This window comes from Postia placenta (genome assembly GCF_002117355.1).
Source record: "Postia placenta MAD-698-R-SB12 unplaced genomic scaffold POSPLAscaffold_7, whole genome shotgun sequence".
Lineage (NCBI taxonomy): Eukaryota > Fungi > Basidiomycota > Agaricomycetes > Polyporales > Adustoporiaceae > Rhodonia > Rhodonia placenta.
The window spans coordinates 432,280-448,250 of record NW_020169838.1 but is presented as its reverse complement, the minus strand read 5'-3'; the positions used below and the strand labels follow the sequence as shown (position 1 = coordinate 448,250).

General features: G+C 55.2%; 6 protein-coding genes across 6 annotated transcripts; 3 read left to right on the top strand and 3 right to left on the bottom strand.

Annotated features, from left to right (window-relative positions):
• Nucleotides 1-380: 380 nt before the first annotated feature.
• Nucleotides 381-1,700, top strand: POSPLADRAFT_1181257 (hypothetical protein). Its single transcript, XM_024488824.1, has 5 exons — nucleotides 381-479; nucleotides 529-601; nucleotides 814-946; nucleotides 999-1,380; nucleotides 1,437-1,700. The coding sequence occupies exons 1-5, from the start codon at nucleotides 471-473 to the stop codon at nucleotides 1,509-1,511; spliced, it is 672 nt and encodes a 223-aa protein (XP_024338826.1). The 5' UTR covers nucleotides 381-470; the 3' UTR covers nucleotides 1,512-1,700.
• A 322-nt stretch (nucleotides 1,701-2,022) lies between these two features.
• On the top strand, nucleotides 2,023-3,002 carry POSPLADRAFT_1142501 (glycosyltransferase family 2 protein; the record flags this gene model as incomplete). The annotated part of the gene is made up of 3 exons (XM_024485435.1): nucleotides 2,023-2,334; nucleotides 2,407-2,619; nucleotides 2,673-3,002. 3 exons carry the CDS (start codon nucleotides 2,023-2,025, stop codon nucleotides 3,000-3,002), a joined length of 855 nt encoding a protein of 284 aa, XP_024338825.1.
• A 371-nt stretch (nucleotides 3,003-3,373) lies between these two features.
• Nucleotides 3,374-6,536, bottom strand: POSPLADRAFT_1046498 (hypothetical protein; the record flags this gene model as incomplete). Its single annotated transcript, XM_024479047.1, has 5 exons — nucleotides 3,374-3,438; nucleotides 3,466-5,419; nucleotides 5,531-5,740; nucleotides 5,958-6,164; nucleotides 6,261-6,536. The coding sequence occupies 5 exons, from the start codon at nucleotides 6,534-6,536 to the stop codon at nucleotides 3,374-3,376; spliced, it is 2,712 nt and encodes a 903-aa protein (XP_024338824.1).
• Nucleotides 6,537-8,982: 2,446 nt separating this feature from the next.
• Nucleotides 8,983-11,251, top strand: POSPLADRAFT_1039902 (hypothetical protein). The gene is made up of 5 exons (XM_024477615.1): nucleotides 8,983-9,100; nucleotides 9,159-9,426; nucleotides 9,478-9,737; nucleotides 9,790-9,793; nucleotides 9,848-11,251. Exons 1-5 carry the CDS (start codon nucleotides 8,997-8,999, stop codon nucleotides 10,964-10,966), a joined length of 1,755 nt encoding a protein of 584 aa, XP_024338823.1. The 5' UTR covers nucleotides 8,983-8,996; the 3' UTR covers nucleotides 10,967-11,251.
• A 608-nt stretch (nucleotides 11,252-11,859) lies between these two features.
• POSPLADRAFT_1142409 (hypothetical protein) lies at nucleotides 11,860-14,172 on the bottom strand (the record flags this gene model as incomplete). Its single annotated transcript, XM_024485420.1, has 7 exons — nucleotides 11,860-12,211; nucleotides 12,514-12,945; nucleotides 12,998-13,090; nucleotides 13,157-13,307; nucleotides 13,442-13,879; nucleotides 13,928-13,971; nucleotides 14,054-14,172. The coding sequence occupies 7 exons, from the start codon at nucleotides 14,170-14,172 to the stop codon at nucleotides 11,860-11,862; spliced, it is 1,629 nt and encodes a 542-aa protein (XP_024338822.1).
• Nucleotides 14,173-14,495: 323 nt separating this feature from the next.
• On the bottom strand, nucleotides 14,496-15,060 carry POSPLADRAFT_1143187 (hypothetical protein; the record flags this gene model as incomplete). Its single annotated transcript, XM_024485528.1, has 3 exons — nucleotides 14,496-14,522; nucleotides 14,580-14,836; nucleotides 14,898-15,060. Coding segments are annotated over 3 exons (447 nt in total), but the record flags the coding sequence as incomplete, so codon positions are not given.
• Between the last annotated feature and the right edge of the window lie 911 nt (nucleotides 15,061-15,971).

Genomic DNA, 15,971 nt, shown 5'->3' with positions numbered 1-15,971 from the left:
AGTTGTACAGAACTCCTGCCGTGCTAAATTATGCACGCACCGGATTTGAGCACCAGGGGGCCTTGCAACTGCAGTTGCCCCGTTCGCGCGGCCTACACCATTTGGCCGAGTGGAATCTGAGTCGGACTGCAGATACCGTGAGTTGTGATCACATGCTTATTATAAGTACAATGCAGAAGGAAACCCACCATGTTGAAACTGTAGGAATGGCGGGTGTGCTGGAAGTGTGCTGGCGGGCGTGTACAGAGAATGTATGCGGCCACGTGGAGGTGAGGAACGACAGAAGTCGGTTCGAGCGTCACATATAGGTGACATATTGGTTACGCACGTGAGACTGACATGCATTCCATTGTCACGCAAGGCGTCCTCCGTGCAGCAATCCCGCATATACAGCCTCGACCGTGTGTTGGTTCAGCGCAACCCACAGGCTACTAAGCAATACTACTGTTCATAAACTGACCCAATCCGCCATGTCTCTGGTAAGTCGATACCACAAGTCAGTCAACAAACAATGCTCACCTCTGACAGATTCATGCATTAGTTGCTCAGGGATCGACTATTCTCGCAGAGCACAAGAGTGGCCAGAGAGATTTCTCTCAAGGTAAGAGATTAATTGCTGCTGTCCTGAGCAGAGCTTTGTTTAGTAGTCCATTGCGGGAAACCACATGGGATTTGTCATTGGCATTCTAAGAGACTACCAAGACTCGTCTCCACACGTCTAATGATCCTGCTATGGCATGGCCGAAGCAGTTTTATACTTTAGACATGGACCTCTGCCATTACTAATTACTGATTTATATTTGTTCTTCTTAGCAACGCAAACCATTTTGTCGAAAATCCCACCTAACAACAGCAAACTCACGTATGTTTGGGAGCAGTATCTCTTTCACTATGTCTCCGAGGGAGGGTTCACGTACCTCGTGATGGCCGATGATTCCGCTGGAAGGTAAAACTAAGGAGTGTCCTCTAGAATGCTACTAGCCTCACCCATTCGCCAGACGCATGCCGTTCGCCTTCCTCGCAGAGCTTCAGCAGAAGTTTAATGCTCTCCCCTCTGCTTCCTCCGCATCTTCGGGGCCCGCCTATGCGCTCCAGGGTACTTTCGGCCCAACCATCGCGCAGCTCATGCACACATACAACACGAGCCCGCCTGCGGACGAGCTCTCGCGCGCGCAGTCAGAGCTCTCGCAGGTGAAAGACATCATGGTGCAGAACGTCGAACAGATCCTGTCACGCGGCGAACGTATTGAGCTGCTCGTCGACAAGACGGACAACATGGCGAGCCAGGCGACTGCGTTCCGCCGCGGCGCACGGACGGTGCGGCGGAGCATGTGGTGGAAGAACAAGCGGGTCGTTGGTCTCAGCTTCGTTGTAGCTTTGGTACGTGATCGTGCACATGAGATCTTGTGCTGGCCTTGACACTATTACGCCCGCAGCTCCTGATCTGGATCCTCGCTGCTCAGGTCTGTGGTGCTGGCCTGAACCAGTGCGGCGCAAAGTCAGACTCGTGATAAAACTTTCTCTAGACATATGTTACTTGTTTCATCTTACCACTGCACTCTCATTTCATCTGCGATTCGGAACCTACTGTACGTTATATATTATTTTATCTGTACTTACTACGTGGCTCGGGATGTATTTGATACTCACAGAGCTCACGGCAATTGCGAGAGCTGTCCATCAACCAATCCCTTTGAAGGAAGTCATACGCAGTAAATAGAAAGTCCATTATCATGCACTTGCTACGTGTCGGTACAGTTTCACGCTTCCCGGAGCGCCCGTCTATTCCCCAAACCTACCTCTCATCGTCAACTACCGACTTGTGTTGTAGCTCTGGCTTTCTAGCTTGTCTGACTCTAACTTGTACTTGGATTGAACTCAAGTAACTCTAGCCCTTCTTTTAGCCAGTCTATATCGAAAGTAAAGCTTGTGCCGTCAAGCTGCACGCTACACCCGACAGCCACATCTCCCCCGAAACCACCCAACCATTCTCTAGCTACTGTCGCTGTGTCCATCTACATAATGCCCGCTGTGGAATACACCGTTGTCGTCCCTGCGTATAGAGAGGCGGGCAACTTGCGCCCGCTCGTGACGCGCATCTTCGCCGCGCTGGCCCGCATCGACTCGCCCGTGCCCGCGCCGCTCGTCGAGGTGATCATCGTCGACGACAACTCGCGCGACGGCTCGGAAGAAGTGGTGGAGACGCTCCAGCGCGAGGGCTACAACGTCCGCATCATCGTGCGCACAACCGAGCGCGGGCTCAGCAGCGCTGTCGTCCGTGGCTTCCAGGAAGCGCAGGGAGACAACATGCTGTGTATGGACGCGGATCTGCAGGTGAGAGTATGACCCCTGTCGTGACGCAAGATAGGCCTGCTGAGGCTGGGATGCTAATTTGCCCTGCTGTAGCACCCGCCCGAATATGTCCCGGCAATGCTCGCCGCCCTTTCCCCCTCAAAACAGTTCGTCCTTGGGACGCGATACGGTGGCGGCGCTGGCGCTGTCGACGAGGGCTGGCCGCTCTACCGGCGCGTCATTTCTGGCGGCGCACGCGTGCTCGCGCTCCCCTTGACCGCCGCAAGTGACCCCATGTCCGGCTTCTTCGGCGTCCGCAAGGAATCTGTACGTCTATCATAGTAACTCTTTCTGCACTCATGCCCAACTCCTTGTCCCAGTTCTTGAAAGCGCGCAACCTGAACTCGCAAGGCTTCAAGATCGCGCTCGACATGCTTGTGAAGGCGCAAATTCCCTCGCACGCGATCGCCGAAGTGCCGTTCGCGTTTGGACTGCGTTCGGTCGGCGAGAGCAAGCTCACGGGCAAAGTCATGCTACGCTACCTCACGCAGCTACTCGAGCTGTATTGGTACGCGTACTCCGGCGTCGTCGCGTTCGTATTTCTGCTACTAATCGCACTTATAATCCTGTTCATACGTTGGCTGTGGTACATTGGGGAGGAACCGATGATCACTGTGCCCATTAGCAGGGGAAGGGGAGCTGGGCATTGAGCATTGCTGCGAGTGTATATTGTGCTTCTATACCCATCGGACATGCAATACTGTTTCCCTAGTCTCTTTCCGCTTTCGCGTCATTTAGTTCTGATGGGCTCAGGATGCTGCCTGGTAATATAGCACGCGAATTTTCCGGCTCGCGAATCGATCTAGGGCGCAGTGAAACGGTGCACTTGTTGTGTCTGTCAATCAGGGCCAACACAGCCTGCTATTGCCCGAGTGAGGTGAACTCGCGCGATGAGTTTACCGGGGTTCTTCGGGCTGGATTACCCTTAGTGACGAGCATACGATAAATATGGTATGCCTTAGATGGAAGTGTATATAAAGCGCATCGTAGATTACACAGACCCAAGGTACACTTAATGGGACTATCTCCTTCCTCGTGAACCCAGTAGACCGAACAGACCATCGCTGCGACTGCCGGGTCGCGGGGCTGGCGCGTGAATGGCAGAATGCTCACCCCGCCCGTTGACAGCAGAAGATGTACTCGCGGGACCAGAAGAGAACGACAACAACAGCGAGCTCTGCCCCAGGGCCGGCACAAACCCATTCTCGTCGATCGCGGACGCAGGTGTTACATGCCGATGCGCATCACGATGCCTCCGCTCCCGCGAAGGCGCTTCTACCGGGCTCTGGAACCGAACAGTCTGAGCTGCACGGTCAGAGATGGCACGGGAAGCGGCGGAGTGTTGCCTCAAGGCGGATGTTTGGGGCGGGGCAGCAAAGGGTCCCGCCTGCGCTGACATGGACGAATGGCGACGGTGGCCAGAGTGCCGCGGGTAGACATGCTCGGAGTCGCTGATGCTGCCGCGGTCGTACAAACCATATGAGTCGCTATGGGTCCGCGAGGGTAGTACGGGGCCTCGCTGCGGCCTGTCCTCCTCACCGCGTCTTGACTGCGGGCGCGAGCTGTACAAGGGTATGCCAGTCCTGGATCCAAAGATGGTGTCGGATGTACCAACATACTCGGTGTTGGGACCAGGGGTTGTCCGCGCGGAGTGATTGTGCGCATGCGGCTCTCGCTGCTGCTGGCTGGCATACTGCATGAGCGACTGCGAGACGATCTGGAGCTCCTGGGGCCCGCTGATGACCTGCCGTGGAGGGGCGGCATAGACATGTAGCATCAGGCCGGGCGTAGGCTGAATCGCCCGCGGTTCTTCAGACACAACGCTTCGCCCATGCGTCAACGGTCGCCTCCTCGGAGTCATGAGATTATCTTCGTCTAGCACCTCGTCTTCGCTAGATGAGCTCCCCTCCTCCTCCGGAGGCTCGTCGTCCTCTGCAGATATATCCATTGGGGGCAGTCCGAAGAGACCCAGATCTCCAAGGCTCGAGTTGGCCGAAGTCCTCGAGGGAATCTGCGAGGAATGCACCGTGCCCCACGTCGGCGCCGGAGACGACTCCGATTGCTGCGGCTCCATAGGCATATTAAGGATGCTCAGTATATCGCGCTGACTGGCGGAGCGTTGATCGTGGCTGCCGCTCCTCGCGCTTTGTGGTGCGCTCAACAGTGTCATGTGGCTGAGGCTGGCATTTGAGAGTGTGCTGGTGTTCGAATTTCCAGGGGGTGGCTGGGAAGGGCCGGCACTCTGTACGCCGTTCGGGGACGCGCCATTCTGCGCGTGTCCCGATCGTGTACTTGCAGATCGCGAGTCTGTTCTTGCCCCCTCTCGAGCGAGCGGGTTCTGCGTTGCAGAAGTGGTATTTGGGGCATGACGCGATAGGCTGTCGTTGCTCGCGCTGGGCTGTGCGTTGGCATTCCCACTTCCCGCATAGGCCACGGCACTGGTGGATGGCCCAGTTGCTGGCGGCCATGGTACCTGGTACCAAACGTGTCCCTGGCCTGGGATGAAGCCGTACTGGTACCCATATGTCGTCTGTATGATGCTGCTCCCAGACGTGCCTGCATGCGACCCGCTAAGGGACGGTGGGGGCACCGTATTGACAGATCCGGAGGATATCGAGCGGGGAAGGCCCCTCTCTTCTCTGCTGCGATCCTGCTCCTTGGGCGGACGCGGAGGGATAACCTTTTGGGTAGGCGGGGCGCCTGGGATAAGTAGGGGGGCTTTGAGTGTCTTGTCTCGACGTAGATCCTCCCGATGCTCTGATGAGGATTCCGTCAGGCTCGTGGCGGATGCGCGCACTTGGTCGAAGCTGACTCGGCCGCTGTTATGGGTTGTGGTTGATGCAGCGCTGGAAGATGGTTCAGCGCTTGCCGGCGCATACGAGCGGGAAAATGAGGCCAGGCGTTCGGGCGTGATGGGCTGGGGAGGTTGGGGTAGCGGATTGGGAGCGTCTTGGTACCTCGACGAACCAGGAGAGGCAGAGTCCGGTTGCTTCAACGAGCTGGATGTATCATACTGAACTTCCTGATGTCCGCGTAGCTGAGCGAGCTCTGCCTCTGCCTCTTGAAGCTGTGCAAATTACCCTTCAGTTATCAATATACATGGCGACCATAGTAGACATTCACCTTCCTGCGAAAGAAGGGGTATGAGAATACGTAGCATGTGCATATAAGAACGGACTGACGCTTGCAGCTCGTGTTCCATTTCACTCATCCTCTTCACGAGGTTATCTTCTATCGTGCGTGTAGTGTGCAGTTCCTGTTCCTTTGCCCGCATCTGCCGCCGGTGCTTTTGAAGAAGGCTGTCTATAGCCTCTTTCGCTTCGCGGCTCTCTTGTTGGAGCTCTTTATGTCTTTGAAGCGCAGCAACAGCTGAGCGCAGTGCCCTATGCTAGGTATCCGCAAGACGAGCGGAGGCCGAATGCTTGACATAAATACCTCATGAACATTGTCCAGAACAGAATAAGCTCGAGCATGGTCTCAACATCGCAGAATGAGTGGGGTATTGCGATTGGACCAACGACAGCACAAAATCAGCACATGAGGTGCCTTACTTGTTTGGGGACCATGTCCGAGCTGAAGAAACGAGCAGAACAAGCGGAACTTACAGCACTCAGATTGTCTTCGCGTGTCGAGAGCCAGTCATGGGCTTCTCCGACCACAGACTCGACGTTATCGTCCGGTGTATGTTCCCCAAACAGAAGGACTAGCCGCTGTAACAGCTCGTTTTCTTCCGTGTCCCCCGCAGATTCTTGATCGCCATTAGATGTGAAGCGATCGATGTGTAGCTTTCTGATTTTCTCTCGCCGGAACGCCTTTCGACAAAGGGGGCAAATGCTAGGCACCAGGGATTGAAGACATCTGCGCTCGTCTGTGAGTTACCGCGCGAGCAGGTGCAGCTCCAGACGCACTGCAAGCAGAATACATGTCCGCAAGCAATGGCATGTGGCGTATGGGAAGGCGAAGACCAGTTGTATCCGTCCAGACAGACATCGCACGTAGACGTTGGGTGGACGATCAGCATGAAGCTGAGTGACCTGAGGGGTCCAAAAGCCAAGAGTCAGCAGGAGTAAATCGAACTGGGCGATGGTCTGTTGTGCGAGGTGCAGGCGAGGTGCCACCATCACAACTCGAGGGGCCATCACATCCTCGGGACCCAAATATGGCAAGCATTGTTGTCCTGACATATTTTGTCTGAGACTCGGACAGCGCACTAAACGCGGGTTTATAGTATCGCAGTGAAATATCTGTAGAAGTGTTTGCAATGCACAATGCGTGTGTATATAAAACGCAAGAACTAGCAGATCACCGCCGCGTTATTCAAGTCGCAGACATCTATAAGAACAGCCAGTCCATGTATATATAATGAGTATGGCTAACATTTTGTATTGCCGCAGTCCTCAGTACAGAGGTACATTCAAACTGAATACCGTTTCCTACATACTCCCAGCATCTTGCGCTGAAAGCGCGAGGCACGCCACGCGGCGGGTTGCCCTCGCATGAGATGTGAGTTGCCTCACTTGCCTCACTCCTCCGCCAGTGCTTGACACCAAAGCTGACAGTTTCGAGCAGCTGCGCTCAAAGTTGCTGTAATAGCTAGAAGATAAACGACTGCTTCAAACGCCCATATATGCTTGGGGTCACATAAGCGTGATGCAGCTGTCACATGATCACGTTCTCGCTTCGTGAAGGGCTGACCAGCCAATTACGTCGGCGAATTGTGCGAGCGTGACACGCCGTATCTGCGAGCGCTGGAGCAGTCGCTTGTCGCTGTTTGAGAAGATAGAGTGAGATTCTCGTCGCCTGTTTCCCGCCTTTTTCCCATCGAGCTACAAGCTGCAACGTTGAGCGCACCTATTGCCGTGATGAGTTGAAATATATCGTCTTCTTGTCCTCGTTAGCCAGATTATCTGCTTTATCGTCCCTCATTAGACGCCTAATAGCGCTCTACATTTCGAAAACGCTGTCAACGGACATGATTTTGTTCGAGCAGAAATTCATAGACTCAGAAGCTCTAGGTGGGGCCAAACATTCCAATCAGAGACGAGCAGGGGACATGCTCCATTCGAGCCTGGGTCGTTAATGATCGCCGCGTCACGCATTCAGTTAATGTGGTTGGCGAGCTCTGTTCATAGCCGCCGCTAGGTGATTATGTGCTGGCCCGTTGGGAGAGGGCTGGCTTTGTACTGCGTACGTATACGAACCTCTGCACGTAGCAAACGACTTATGACGTGTTGAACTCCCGTCGCATAGTGTCTGTGGTCACCACGCCTGGGGTTGGCTCGTTATCGACCGTGCGCACTGCGGTATGCGGTGCCGCGTGAGCAACGTGCCTAGCTTCAGGGCAATGTCGCTAGGCCAATAGGACATCAACGAGGCCTCCACCTGGTTCCGAGCATTCCATTGCTCAACACAAACGTGGTCTTTAGCCCCGGTGCGTCTCCGGTGTGTTCGCCTGTCCGACCGCGAGGGTGCCCTTCACCAGCCTGCTGTAAACCCTAATGGAAGTTAATTTCTGTCCCCAGTCCGTCGCGATACTCTCCAATTCCCGTGTAGACAGTCGCTGCGCAGGCCTATGGGTTCTATTCGTATAGCCCTTCTACTCTCAGACGGTCGCGTGCAGCATTTAGGTTTCATCGCTTCGTCGCTGCCTAACTCGTCTGCCGACGCTACAACCTTCTCTCGATCTGCCTGCCCCGCTTCGGTCGCCAAATCTATGAGCTCCCGCATCTCGGCCGTGAGCTGCAAGTCGATTGGGGTCAGTTCTTCTCGTTCATCGATGCTGCCGTTGGGGCGGTCAATTGCCTCCACTTCCTCGAGAATGGCGAAGGTACTCCCATTGTTTCCTCGGCACAACGGAACTCCTCGTCAGTGGTTTGTGCCATTGGCATGCAGAAAGGTTTGCTTTAGACGTTTCACGTGGTCTATGTGGTTCTCATGGTCCAAATTGGACTCGAACTCAGGAATGAATTGGTGAGTGGCGTATACGACACGCATTAGGCAGGACGATAAGCTCACTTCTCCACGGTATCATACAGGTCTATCAATGTCCGTCGAACATACTCGTGTGCACCCGTGAGTATGCGAGCGAAGGCTCGTCATAACACGCCTCCGCAAACACGCCGTAGACATGAGGCCCAGGAGGCCCGATCCGGCAGCCGATCACCTGGCCCTCCATTCTATACTTCTTCCGTCACCCTTCGCGCTGCTCCTGGGGGCCGCAGCGTCTGTAGGGCGGCATCAAACGCAACCGTACAACGTCAGCGTCTTCCCGTTGCAATAAAGAAATCAGGCAAATGGACTCAGGTCAAGGTCCGACTGCTATCACCTGGTCATTCTCTTGGAGTTGGGACGCAACTACACATCACGGGAGGTCCGAAGACCGACCCGGATCCTCGGAAACATCACACCACGATTGGGGCCGTTTGTGTTTCCGGAAATCTATGGGGCGCCTGCTTAGATTGAATCCCGATCTCCGGGCGCCTCGTGTCCTGAATGTCACCTCGAAGGCACATCTTTCCGATCCACCATAAACATGGTCTGGCCGGCACGCGAAACAGGCTAGGCGACCGTGCCACCTTATTATCCCAGACCACCAGCCCTTCGCTTATCGTCATACGTGCTGGCAGTGCCCACGTCCGCCCGTCATGCTCGTCCTCCACTCCTCTTCGACTTGCGACGTCTGCCTCGACTCTTACGGCGAGGACAAGGTCCCGCACACCATTTCATGCGGGCATTCTTTCTGTCTCAGGTAAGCTATCTCTCCGTGTCGCGTGGGCTCCTCCGACGCTCATCCGTCATCCCGTTAGGTGCTTACAACTGCTTACTCGTCAATGTTGTCCCCTTTGCCGCAAGCCCTTTGTGCCCGAGGAAGTCCGTAGGCTTCACACCGGCAAGGCCAGTCGGTCTGCGACACCGCCGCCTTCGGACCCCGCTCTCGCAGCCGAGGCTGCATCTCGTGCACAACGGCTGCTCCGACGGATCACCAGGATCGTCTTGGAAGGCGCGACGTCTGAGGATCTCCAAGACGCCATTGGAGAAACTCATTCATGGCTATTGACCCAGCCAGAATCCGCGGTAAGTCTTGTTGTGTCCCGACAGTTCCGGCCCCTCATGGTTCGTGCACAGCACCCAGATCTGCGATCTGCCTATCTCTTGCTTTACAAGTATACGGCCCTGCAGCGCAAAGCCGAAGAGAAGAAGAATGCGCTGAGTAACCTTGAAAATACTTGCGACGATCTCAGGGAGCAGCTGCAAGCCCAAGCCCAAGACGCAGAGAACAGACTGCAGGAGCTCGACAAGCTGAGAAACGAAGAACTGGAAGCGGCTCGGATCATGAAGGAAAGCTTACACGAACGATACGACAAGTTGGACAAAGAGTGGTGTGGGTGAGTGGCTTCCTTCTGACTACGTTCCACTTCGCGCTGATGGTAAACGCAGGAAAGTAAGACAACGCTCCAATTGTGACGTATTGAGACTGATTATCTTTTCATCTTAGTTTGAAGTATGCTTATCCGAGTGCCGACGTCTGCACAAGGAGTTAGAAGACTTGAAGCAGGCTCAGTATAACCCACTTCCCCATCCTCCTCGGGCGGCCGAAGCGCGCTACTTCTACCTCAAGACTACCTCGTCACATCACGAGCCAGTCATTGTGGTAAAGGGCGACGGCCTTGATACACTCGAGTCTGTCAAGGTACAGATAACGGGTAAAGACGACGCGTTCCGTCTCTCACCCGTTCCGCCCACTCTCGCTATCCCGGCATTACCGACTGCGTTCCGACCACTCACGGACGATGTCGATGATCGCGACATCGATGAGGTGCCTGCTCGACGACAGTGTGACAACTCATCACTACGGGCCCCTCAGCCTATCCCGATCAAGTCAAGCATTCAGCGTATGGCAAGCAACGCTTCACTTCTTAGTCGGTATGATGATCCCATGGGTCGCTCTATCCCTCATGGCTCTGTCGACGTCCATATGGCTAGCTGCTCATCATCACCAAGCGTCACGACGATGCACGCTGCAGCCCGCGATCGACTTAAAGACGGCATCTCTGGCTCACCAGCTGTCGTCTCGGAAAGTGCTCTCGGTCTGCGAAGTGCTGGCTCTCGGAGACCGTCTATTGGCTCGCAGACGAGCAGCTTCGACCAGGAAGAGCAAGGTCTGCGCTGGCGTGCTCAGCTTCGCGAGCTTTTGAACGACCCTTCTCCGTCGCCGGCACGCCCTGAGGCAAGAGATTTGAAGCAGTCACTTACCTTCGACTCGCCGTCCTGCGCACCTGAGATGACGCCGGCCCCTGTTATCCCTCCCCTTCCCACGAGCACAGCCAGCGCATGCCTCGCTCGGTCGAGTACGATATCGAGAGCCAGTACTGCTGCGATGGCAGCCGAGCGCGCGCGCGCAGCTGCTATGAACAACGGATCACCCACGTCGCCGTCTACGCCATCGTCGAAGAATCGCGACGCGGCACAGCCTCTTTCGCCGGGATCTCAGCCACCATATTCCCGACCAGCGTATACGCGCATGGAGTCCTCAGAGAGCTTACGAAGTAAAACGTCCGCGACGACGACCTCAGGCCTCACCTGGAGTCTGCGGATGCACGAACAGCGGGCATGACGAACGTATCCCTGTTCTGGTCTACGACAATAGTCGTGGCTGCATTGTGGGCAAGAATGGGTCCCGGCATGGGTACGGATATTTAATAACGCCTAATTATGTATGCCTAGGGCTCCCTTTGTCTCTTCGGTGACTGTGGCAGCATGATGTTACGTGCTTGTACAATGGTTGGCCTGCATCCTCATGCATAGTAATTGCAGCGGTTGTTGGGTAGTTCATCAAACATCAGGTCCCCTCTCAATGGCAGGTTCCCGTACATCTGCAATGCATATCTGGTGCGAGTGCATCCGTGGGCCAGGTGCATTTAATCCCAATCAGGGAGGTACTGAACGCACCTCCTGCGCGCGTCAAAGACTCCTTAGTCTGATCGGACTCGGTCCCTTTGTGTATCGACTACTTCTCCGATCACTGGAGGCCGTGTATGTTCAGAGACTAGAATGCCCGAACGTGAGAGAGGAATGGACGAGACAACGCGGCTGAACTATGCTCAAACAGAGCATCAGCCTAACTTCCACCAATGGCAGACCATGCTTTGCTTTCGCCGGGCAGATTGTGTGCCGAGCCCAGAGAACAGCCCTCATTTCCAGACTCCCTCCGTTCACCGCCGGGACGAGCAGAGGCCTACCCAATACACTGGACGTATCACTGGTGTGAACCTTGTTTCGCTTACCATGCTTCGCCTGAGATATCGTTCAGGGCGCGATAGTGCGTTGTCAAGATTTGCCCCTTATTGGAAACCCTTTCACTCACCATACGTTTGACGTTCATCGCCGGTAGCCTGGGCCCGTCGCCAACTAAACACCGCTGGTATTGTCTCCGAAAGTAAATCTGCACATACTGGAACACTACCACAAGAAGATGCATGCAAGTGTCACAAACACCACCACCCAGGCTCAATCTCTCCCTTCTCCTCGCTCTCGTGCAAGAAGCTCCTTCACCCGCACATTTAAGAGGGGATGTAACGTGCGCGGCTTGTTGGAAGCCATGAAGAACTCTGTGAGAGCAAGCGTCGCCTGCGCCCTTGCCGCGAGCAATGGGCGAATAAGCTTCCGCAGTGGCGGTGCGAGGACGTCTGCGGGTCCGCTTGTCTCTTCATTCACGGAATTTGGAACAGTCTTGATGAATGGATTGGCAGCTGGCCGTGGGGGAACCGTATATGGCGCAAGTGCTTCTTCACTAAGGGAGGCCGACTGCGACGAGAGCAGACCGACGAGGATTTTGTACGATGCAATGAGACGCTTTAGTCTGTTAAGATGGTGAGAGATGTGGTTCTGCTATGCTGTTTCAGATCCAGATACGGAGAGTAGCCAGGACCTACTGCCTGTAGTTGTCTAAAGTCGAGGTCAAGTCGATATTCGAACAGTATGGGACGTAACTTACCTCCGACAAGTATATTATGTCATCCGGATAAGAGTCTGCCGCAAATGATCCAAGTCGCGGCAAAGCAGACGCTGTACTTCATTGGGCCTTCTCTTCCTACCATCCAGTCACTCATCCGTTGAAGGATCGCGCTAAGTATGTTTTCGCCCTTCGCGGAGTTACTTGACAGTGTATTGTAACGTCCTATGCACGACGCGAGAGGGCGCAGCATAGCCTTAGCTACCAAGGCATACGCTCCAGTAGCTCCGAGCACGCCACCGACAGCTTTAAACTGTGCATATGTCTCCTCTTCCCGCGGACTAGCGAGCGCTCGCTTCAAGGTGAGCGCGGCGACGTATGCAGGTATGTGCAGAACGAATATAGGGAGGAAGATGATGAACCGTGGGTGCAGGAACGTGACCGATAACTCGCGGAGAAAGACAGCAAGTGCAGCACGGCTGGTAGGGACCAGCGACCTGCCGGAACCAGCAACGATGGCAGTGAGGCAGCTATGCGTTATCGATGTGTAGTGGAGGAGGGAGTGGTAGCGAAGAAGTGCTTGTATGACGTCGCTCCGGGAAGGTGAGTCGCCATTCGTCTTCGACAGTACGTCGACGAGGCTGTCGCATGACTCATGAGGATCCCAGGAATGCGTTATGGCATAGCACGGACCTCTGTGTCACAGCGGGGAATTCGCGGAGAGGGATGTTCCGTTCATCGCCCCAGAGGATATCTCTGGCCATCCTGGCCGCATACAGCGAGTCCCTGCCATGATCCGGAGTCAGGGTGCGCCACCATCAGGGATACAAAGCCCGACTGTATACCACTCACCAGTCCGGGGCGTTTACAGACAGCTGTACCATCCGCTGCTCAATCTCCTTCGATAGGGCCTTAACGACATCACGAGGATCTCCCGTGTCTTCAGCGAGATACCTTCCGGCGTGCGCGGCGACATCGATCGGAGTTCCCCACCTGCGGTTCGCTGTTAGAGTTACAGCCTAGACGTCAAGAACCACCCGGACCTTACGCAGACCTGGACGACGCACGCGCCGTACCCGACCCAATCGCGAGCGTGAGCACCTGACTACATCCGTCATTCAGCGCGAAGCTTGGCACGCACCCTGCTCTGATACTGCGACTTGTCAGTGTGAACGATTCCTACAGGGACAATGAGCAACTTTCTGCCGTTGGTGGTCGTCGATGAACGTGCGTGATCGCGCTGCCACCGGACGTATTCCAAGGCGGCCCTTGCTGCGCCCTCCTTAACCTGTACGATCCGCGGCTGAGTGTAGCTAGTGCCCTCAGGAAAGACACCGATGGCCTCTCCCGCATCGAGAGCGCGGAAAGTCTCGAGGAAGAGTGCCTGGTGGAAGTCGTTGGTGCTATTGTGCCCATTGCCGCCGGCCTTGTAACCCTCGGGCGCGGCGCCGCTGTTCGGATTGCGATGCACGGGGATGCTCCCAGACGATGTGAGGATCGCGCGTGTGATGAGGCTCTTGAAAAGCGTGGATTTTGCCCAAAAACAGAGAGGCCGTCGATGGGGAATAGTGACGGCTGAGCTGCACTTTAGCTCGGCGACTCCAGTAAAAGTAGCACACCCACCGAGCGTTGCGATATCTAGTATCTCATTGTGGTGGCACGACACGCTTTCGGCACCAACAAGCGTCAGCAATGAGATCCCAGAGGACGGAAGGAGTAGATGTCGTACACGAACGAAGATATACGCACACAATGAGAGGACCACCCACAGGCACGTTCTCACCGCCCTGAACGTCTATCTCCGAGTAGAAAGTCAAAGCCCAGTCCGACAACTTGCGAAGAGCACGATAGACCAGTTTTACCTCCATGCTGAAAGCCGTCGTTGCAATTCAACCATGAATACCGCGAAATGCTACAGCGTCGCTACATGCCGACGCGAACCTGACATCTTGCCTGTTTGAGAACCACCTAGCGACGAACGCGCACACTTTTGACTATGCAGTCGACATACATTCTATTCAGACAACTGGGATCAGACACGGATGGAAACACGATGCAGCGACCACGGGGCAGGTCTTTGTGCAAACAAAGAACCTGATGCGCGTCGGGCGGCGACCATTGATCATTGACAGCATAACATATACATGACGATGACCCAAATTTTGTGCCCTGATCCCTCGCAGCGAAGCGATCAGAGACGACGACCACGGCGACCACCCTGTACTCATGACACGTCAGAAATGGACACCACAAGCAGAGATATTCCTCGACTGACCTTACGTCTCGTGGAGTCCGTCGGGATGGGCGTCACGTCCTCGATACGGCCGATGCGCATGCCGGAACGGGCGAGCGCACGGAGCGCGCTCTGCGCACCAGGGCCAGGGGTCTTGGTGCCGGTTCCACCAGTTGCCCGCAGCTTGACGTGCAGAGCAGTGATGCCGACCTCGCGGCAGCGGGTAGCGACATCCTGGGCAGCCAGCATGGCGGCGTAGGGCGACGACTCGTCACGGTCAGCCTTGACCTTCATGCCACCTAGAAACCCCGAATTCTCCCTTCGTATGCATATGCGATAAGTTGGGTAAGACGAACGTACCGGTGACACGGGAGATCGTCTCCTTGCCCGAGAGATCAGTGACATGGACGAAGGTGTCGTTGAACGACGCGTAGATGTGTGCGACGCCAAAGACCAGCTCGCCCTCCGCGACCTGGGGGCCGAGGGAAACGGCCTCCTCCTTGGGCGCCTTCGTCTTCTTGGGGGCCTGGATGTCATCCGTTGGTCAGTACGCGCATCCAACCACTCCATGACGTCCCAGCGACAGCAAATCATTCTGGAATGGGAGACATGTCAAGCACAAGCATACGTACCATCTTGTGAGGGTACTAGAATGTCTTGAGGAGAGTTGGAGGATGGACGAGCAATGGCGATCAACAAAACTTGGCCGCACTTGCGATCGGGGTGTCACGAAGGGTCACAGGTACGTAACATGTGACCATGTCCATTGCACGCCTGGCACGCGCAAGCGCCTTATACCTCCTCTTGCGCGCAACATGAAGTATGTACTGCTGCCGCCTGCGAGCCTCTCACCTCGCGAATCATACACAAACAATGGCGGTGATTTTACATATACCTCAAAACCTTGGGGACAGTGCTCGGATTGCAATCGCTATTCTAATCTGACTGGCCAATGATCTTGGCTCTACAGTCACGAATCCGAGTGCTGAGTCGGTCATCAGTCTTCACGGTACCAAACGCTCTATATGGCGCGCTGCCCCACAAGGTCGCCCACACCAGGATGAAACTGGTGTAGATTGCCGTCTGTCATGGAGAATGGGCCTATCTCAAGGTGTTGCTGTGGCCCCGCTTAGTCTTGTGCGCTAGTCTCTCGATTCTCTGTCGCTTTGCTGTCAATGGCCAGATCCGAGGAGTGTCTACAGGCACTGTTCTGGCCCCTAGGCGTACTTCCCCACTGCAACTCCACTATGTTCTCACTTCTCGGATTGTGCAATATATCGTTGTGCCGTGCTTCTGCAACACAGCGAGTTTCCATAATACAATGAGCCTCAGCATCCATATGTCATGTTCGGGGAACTCGTCCGTCAATTTCGTATCCATAATTTGACGCCTCGCCCGAGCCGCCAGCGGTACTTTGGCTGATCAGCCCAGAAA

Bases quoted from the DNA above. Each gene is read 5' to 3' on its own strand.
- POSPLADRAFT_1181257 (XM_024488824.1), top strand. The intron at 947-998 runs GTAAAACTAAGG...CCCATTCGCCAG, and splicing joins GCCGATGATTCCGCTGGAAG to ACGCATGCCGTTCGCCTTCC. The intron at 1,381-1,436 runs GTACGTGATCGT...TTACGCCCGCAG, and splicing joins TCAGCTTCGTTGTAGCTTTG to CTCCTGATCTGGATCCTCGC.
- POSPLADRAFT_1039902 (XM_024477615.1), top strand. From the start codon at position 8,997: ATGCTCGTCCTCCACTCCTCTTCGACTTGCGACGTCTGCCTCGACTCT. The intron at 9,101-9,158 runs GTAAGCTATCTC...TCATCCCGTTAG, and splicing joins GGGCATTCTTTCTGTCTCAG to GTGCTTACAACTGCTTACTC. The intron at 9,427-9,477 runs GTAAGTCTTGTT...GTTCGTGCACAG, and splicing joins TGACCCAGCCAGAATCCGCG to CACCCAGATCTGCGATCTGC.